This window comes from Grammomys surdaster, unplaced genomic scaffold, assembly GCF_004785775.1.
Source record: "Grammomys surdaster isolate TR1022 unplaced genomic scaffold, NIH_TR_1.0 185, whole genome shotgun sequence".
Lineage (NCBI taxonomy): Eukaryota > Metazoa > Chordata > Mammalia > Rodentia > Muridae > Grammomys > Grammomys surdaster.
The window spans coordinates 1,960,952-1,967,694 of record NW_021604630.1 but is presented as its reverse complement, the minus strand read 5'-3'; the positions used below and the strand labels follow the sequence as shown (position 1 = coordinate 1,967,694).

The following is a 6,743-nucleotide window of genomic DNA, read 5'->3' as shown; positions in this document are numbered from 1 at the left end:
TCTCTCTCTCTCTCTCTCTCTCTCTCTCTCTCTCTCCCTCTCCCAAATCAGTTTCCTCTGCTCACCTCTGCAGCAGGGGGTACAGTTCACACGACTCTGAGACCGAGTTGCAGAGCATCAAAGTGGCTGAATACTTTTCTGAAGAGAATGCCCAGGTGCCCCTACATCAGCCTGGGTGCTCCCCAACATTATCCTCGTTGGCTTTAGCAGCTTGACGGAGTACCCCAGGTCTTTCTGGAGGGCTTCCATATCCTAGAACTCTTGGAGTGTTTGGTTTCGACTTTACCTCCTCAACCTTCGAGTTGGCTCGGTGGGCAGCTAAAGACCCAGAGAAGATCCCCTTCAAGTTGCTTTCCACTCTGGCTCCTCCCTAGCTCTCAGGCTTCAAGGTCTTGAGGCCTACTTGAACCAATAGTTGAGATCTACAGGTCTATAGCCACCTTGTCACAGATCTCCTGCCCTGGTGGAGATGGGGAGATCTGTACATGTCCAGTACTTGTGACCTCTAGCTTGATTCTAGGCCCATCCATGGGGCCTTGTAAGTGTAGTCAGGTCCCAGGGTCCACCCAGCATGACTCCAGTCTTTTTGACCTGTCACTGCCACCAGACAGCAGGAATGAGAAGCCTGGAGCCAGGTGTTCTGCCACGGCAAACAGGAAACCCAAACTGGGTGCTTCACCGGAGGAGGCCTGGCTGAGGGATGTTTTTATTTTGTTTTCTGTTAACCATCAGAATATCCTCAACAATCTCTATTAATTGCTTAGCAACCCCACTCCTCAACCCCTTTTTTTCCCCTCCTATGATTTCTTCTTCAACAGATGTATCTTTTGGGTAAGTCATTTGCAATGTACTTAATCCTGCTAAGAACATTTTGAGCTTCTTGCTGCTGTAGACACATGGTCTGCACCGGGGGATGTGTTAGAAACCCTGAGTCCCAGACACACCCAGATCTACCAGAGTCTGCATTCTGATAAGCCCCTAAGAGTTTGGTGAACACAGTCCAGTTTGAGAAATGCTATTCTGGGTCATCTCCATCTTGTTTGTGACTTGGACAAGAAACGGTTGAGCAGAGATGGGGCTAAATGAATGTCTAATGCCAGCCATTTCACGATCACTTATAATAGTTTCTACACAACTTCAGCTTTAAATTTTATTTTATTTTTAATTATGTGTATGTGTCTGTGTGAGTGTAAGTGCCCATGGGGGCCTGAAGAGGAAGTTGTATTTCCTGGAGCTGGAGTTAGAGGTGGTCATAAACTGCCCAATAGAGGTACAGAAAACCAAACGTGGATTCTCTGGAAGAGCAGTACATGCTCTTAACCTGTAAGCCAGTGGTTCTCAGCTTTCCTAAGGCTGGGACCCTTTAATATAGTTCCTTGTGTTGTGATGACCCCCAACCACAAAATCATTTCATTGCTACTTCAAAACTGTAATTTTACTATGCTTATAAATTATAAATGTCTGATATGTAAGATATCTGATATATGACTCCTGTGGGGGTTGTGACCCACAGGTTGTGAGCCACAGTTCTAAGCCATCTCCCGAGCAGCTAGAAGTAAAATTCCAATCTTAGAGATGATCTTGATTATCTTAATAAAGGGAAAGTTTGGTGGGACCCGACTCTATCTGAGGAAGAAGGAAGGCAAAGAACTGTGTGGTGTGTGTGTGTATATGTGTGTGTGTGTGTATATGTGTGTGTATGTGTGTGTATATATGTGTGTGTGTATGTATGTGTGTGTATGTGTGTGTATGTGTGTGTATGTGTGTGTGTATGTTTGTGTGTATGTGTGTATGTGCTGGTTCAGGTCAGTGTCACCATCAGCAGATATCAGTTGACTGTATTCTTCATTGCCATTTTTCTTTTCTCTGCTCCTCATGGGCATGTGCAGACTGAGCTTCCAGTTCTGCTGCTGGGAAGATCCTCTGACCTCCGGGCTGGAGAGTTTGTGGTGGCTTTGGGCAGCCCATTTTCTCTGCAGAACACCGTGACTGCAGGGATCGTCAGCACCACACAGAGAGGCGGCAGAGAGCTGGGACTGAAGGATTCAGACATAGACTATATCCAGACGGATGCCATCATTAACGTAAGTCACGCTGGGAGTCTGTTCACAGCCCAGAGGATACTGCCAGGATGTAGTAAGAAAAAAGCTTTAGAGTGATCTCTCTTTCCCATGGTTTTTTTTTTTTTGAAGACCCTCAGAAGTCAACCCTAAGGCGTGGTTGGATGCCCTGTGGCTAGAGCTGAGTGTTTGGTTTAACCAGCACCATACTCAGGGATGGTGACAGAGGTCACTGCTGGTACAGTGTGGGGTCCTTCTGCTTTGCCCCGTACCCACCCCAACTTTAGGATTAGGAAGGTAAGGGGCATGTTTTTACCTGCTTTGGAGAAGCAGGCTGCTCTGGTAAAACTCATTAGGAACATATAAATGATGTGGAGGAATGTATCGATTTGCTAACTGATGGCTTTGTCAACTTGCCTTTAGCACGGAAATTCTGGGGGTCCGCTGGTGAACTTGGTAAGTGGCTATTTTTCTTGCTGCTTCGTGTTTCTTCCTAACTCTAAACTAATGTCTTAACATCTGCAATGTAGACTTGGGTGACAGTCTCCAGAGAGACTAAGGAGTGATGGCTTTTATTTTGGGGTCTTTAGTAAATGGTTAGGGAAAATTTTAGAGTCCGTGATGGGTTTAGCCCGTTGGTATGTGGTTTCATCCCACCAAGAGCACCAGGGACCTGGCTGCGGCTCTGAGTTTTTATCTTTTACGTGCTTTCTGTTGCCACTGGATACTTATCCAGGAGATTCATCTCAGGCTACAACCAGAAGGCCAACTCTGCTATGTTGTGTACATCCTTGAGAAACCTTTGCTTTTGCATATGAACGATTCCCCATCAACACACACTGATTATATAATTCTGGAATTTTAGTCTTCAGCTTGCTCACAGATGACAGAAAAGCCAGAACCAGAATCCATGGTTCTACTGTGTGTTTTATTGTTTTTTTTTTTTAATAATTTATTTATTTGTTCTCTTTTTTTTTTAAGATTTATTTATTATATATGAATACACTGTAGCTGTCTTCAGACACACCAGAAGAGGGCATCAGATCTTATTACAGATGGTTGTGAGCCACCATGTGGTTGCTGGGATTTGAACTCAGGACCTCTGGAAGTGCAGTCAGTGCTCTTAACCACTGAGCCATCTCTCCAGCCCCATGTGTTTTATTGTTAATGTAACCACTGCCTCTACTGGAGATGCTCACTTACATGTACAGGAATGAGTACAGTACTCAGCCTTGGGGTTCTGAAAAGTCCTTGAGCCTTTACTTCCTTTTCAAACATAACCCAGCCCCCCAATAGTCCTGGGATGGAACCTAGGGCCTTGTACATGCTGGACAAGCACTCTGGCACTGAGTTACAGCATCTCCAACAGAGTGATTCCTGTTCTGCACTATATACATTTGTGTGTGTGTGTGTGTATGTGTGCACACGTGCGCCTGTCTGTCTGTCTGTCTATACCCTTCTTCCCAATAAGTTCATAGAGCAGGGCTGAGATATAGAATTTCAGGCCATACTCCAGAATTTCTAAGTTTCTACTTGTATTTTAATATGACCAGAAATATTTTTTCTATTGTTCTTGTGGGTTTTTTTTTTTTGAGACAGAGCTCTAGTTGGCTTGGAACTCAATATGTAGCTGAGGATGACCTTGAACTAACTCCTAATATTCTCGCCTCTACCTATCAAGTGCTGGGGTGTGTGTCACTTTGGTATCTTATGTTCTTATTTGTATCAAAATGGAAACCATAGCGCACCTTTAAAAACTAATGTAACTTACTACAATAAAAAGGAACTGAAGATTAAACCTGTCACGGGATCCACTTAAATCCAACATAAATCCATAAAAATAACTCAAATACCAGGTCAATGCAGAGGACAAAGATGTGTATGGTAGTCAAGTTTCTACTGATCAATCAGGGTCACAGAACAGACTTGGGAGCTGAACTATGACCTTGAAGAGACCATTTAAAGGATGAAACCATAAAGAAATGGGAATCTGGGTGGGGCTATAGCACTGTCCAATCATATCTTGACAAGGGTTGAGCAAGGGAGTTTCCATCATGAGGTTACGAGTTGGTTCCTGGGTCTGGGAACATGAACTTAGTTTGACCCTGCTAGCAAGATAGAGAAGTTGTCCTTGAGGTTTCTGGACTCAGACAACTGTCTCCTTACAGGTTGTCCCTGAGATTTCTGGATTCAGATAAGTGGTTCCTTACAACAGAAACAGTTCAGCTATTGGGAAGTCCCCAGCTCCCCTAGGGCCTAGGACCTTGAGTTTAGTTTCTCCCTACAATTAAATGGAGTCTAAAAACGAAATAGTATTGCTTAGAATACGTTTCTTTTGCTTGTTCCCAACAAAACTACTCCATTGACTTTTTATTTTATTTTATTTTTAATTTACAAAAGATTTTTATTGGTCAGCTAGAGCATGACTCATAGGAACCAACTGAAACTCTAACTCCATTGACTTTTTAAATATGAAGAAAGTGTAACTTTTGTATCTATAAAGCACCACTCCCTTCCCTGGTCACCCTAACTGCCCTGGAAGAGGACATGTGCTTGTCCCTAATGAAGAAGTGGATTTCCTTTTGCCCCTCCTGTTTTGACCCTACTCTCCTCTGCTTGTCCCTATGTTGCATGGTTCAGTTAGGGGACTGTGACACAATATCAAGTTTCTTCTTCCTAGGATGGCGATGTGATTGGTATAAACACTCTGAAGGTGACTGCAGGGATCTCTTTTGCGATCCCCTCAGATCGGATCAGACAGTTCCTGGCAGACTATCATGAGCGCCAGTTGAAAGGTGAGGGAGGTGGGAGACTTTGGCCCTTTTCATGCACACTCCCACCTGTTAGAGCATGGCTTTTTAATGGTGTCAAGTTACTGGCTCTCAGATCTGTAACAGGGGTTGGGTGACCATATTGGGGGACTAAGCACAAAACTCAATCTGAGACATACACAGAAATGCTTGTTCATCTGAGAAATATTCAGAAGTGAACCCATTGGCTGGAGATGTGTCTGTTGACCACATCATATGCTCTGAAGCAGACGGTATACAAGACCGGATGTACTAACGAGATTCTGGGATCTAGATGGTCTCTTAAGTGATGCCAAATGGAAACAAGTTTTGTTGCCAGTTACACATCATGCTTTCCCTTTCCAGGAAAGGCTCCTTTGCAGAAGAAATACCTGGGTCTTCGAATGTTGCCCCTCACTCTAAAGTAAGCATTAGATAACAGTGTCTCAGAGGTACAAGCTGTCACTTGGCAGTCCTACCAGGATAACAAAAGCATTTGGGGACCCTTGTGACCACAGATTCTGTTTGTTTTGGGACTGTGTCTCCCTCTGCCTTTACCAGAGTCTTTCATTCTGGTTGTACAGAGATGCAAAGCCTTGGCCTGCAGGAGCAGGGGACAGCATACAGCAGGGATGGCTTGCGACTGGCTGGGTGGGATTTGCTTGAGTGCCTGCCAGTCTCCAGCTAAACAGATGGGGAAGAGATAGGCTCTGTGCCTCCTAGGGGAAATCTTTTTCCAAGCCTCAGGGGAACGCTGTGTTTGCTAACCTTCATACTGTTCCCAGCCTCCTTCAGGAAATGAAGAGGCAAGATCCAGATTTCCCTGATGTGAGTTCTGGAGTTTTTGTATATGAAGTGATTCAAGGATCGGCTGCTGCAAGGTAAGTGAAGACCTGGCCTTTGCCCAGCCCCCTGTGTTGTTTCTAGGCGTGCACTGTGCTAAGCTCTGAGCAGTTAGACATGAATACCAGTGTCTCGCTCATGACCTATACGCACTGAACACAGAACTCCTGAAAGCTGGCCAGCGGGACTCAGTAACTCAACTTTAAATTTTATGTGATTTAAATTGAGAAAAGGAAAACGCCAGACACTGTGTAAACCATTTCCCTTTTCGTTCTAAGAAGGACTACACGTTACGTTAGTTATTGCATCGGATCAGAGCATGATGACAGATTGGACATGTACTATGTGGATTTCAAAGGCTTATTGGAAAGTGCAAAATATTTTTTAACATTTCCAAGTATTTTTTTTCCCTGTTAAAATTGACAAAATTTTAGATGTATCGCATTAAATCAGATGCACTGTTAAAGATAATTTTATCTGATTTCTCTCTCTCTTTTTTTTTTTTTTTAAAAAGGTGGCTACTCCACATTTAAAGTGATCCATGAAGAGTATTGCATCTATATTGAACAGCGTTGATGGGGGCTCAGGGTCATAGCCTAAGTTAAAGTTAATCTTGCTAGGAATTACCAAATTAAACCCCTTTCCCAAGTAAGCTAAGCTGTACACTGGCTCCTAAACACATTCCTTCAATATTAGCACTTATTACTTAACAACTAACTTTTATGTTAAGTTATTAATGACATGTATTAATTATATACTTGGCATATGTTTTCATGTGTGTGTATATGCATGTATGCCTGTGTATGTGTGTGCATGTTTGCATATACGCACATGTATATGTATATATGTGGTGTGTGTATATGTAGTGTATATATGTGTGCATGTGTGTGTGGCGTGTATGTGTGTGTATGTGTATGTGCTGTGCATGCATGTGTGTGTATATGCACTTGTGTGTGTTCATGTGTGTGTATGCCTGTGTGTATATGTAAATGGTGTGTGTGAGTGTGTGTGTGGTGTGTATGTGTGTGTATATATGCATGTGTGTATATGT

At 43.4% G+C, this 6,743-nt stretch overlaps 1 protein-coding gene across 1 annotated transcript in view; it reads left to right on the top strand.

The window, feature by feature from the left end:
* The window catches only part of Htra4 (HtrA serine peptidase 4), a 14,538-nt gene that overhangs the window by 3,557 nt on the left and 4,238 nt on the right, over positions 1-6,743 (top strand). Inside the window, exons 4-8 of the mRNA XM_028768240.1 lie at positions 1,890-2,084; positions 2,484-2,516; positions 4,741-4,855; positions 5,216-5,273; positions 5,635-5,730. Coding sequence (XP_028624073.1) covers positions 1,890-2,084; positions 2,484-2,516; positions 4,741-4,855; positions 5,216-5,273; positions 5,635-5,730 — 497 coding nt within the window. The remainder of the gene's footprint in view (positions 1-1,889; positions 2,085-2,483; positions 2,517-4,740; positions 4,856-5,215; positions 5,274-5,634; positions 5,731-6,743) is intronic.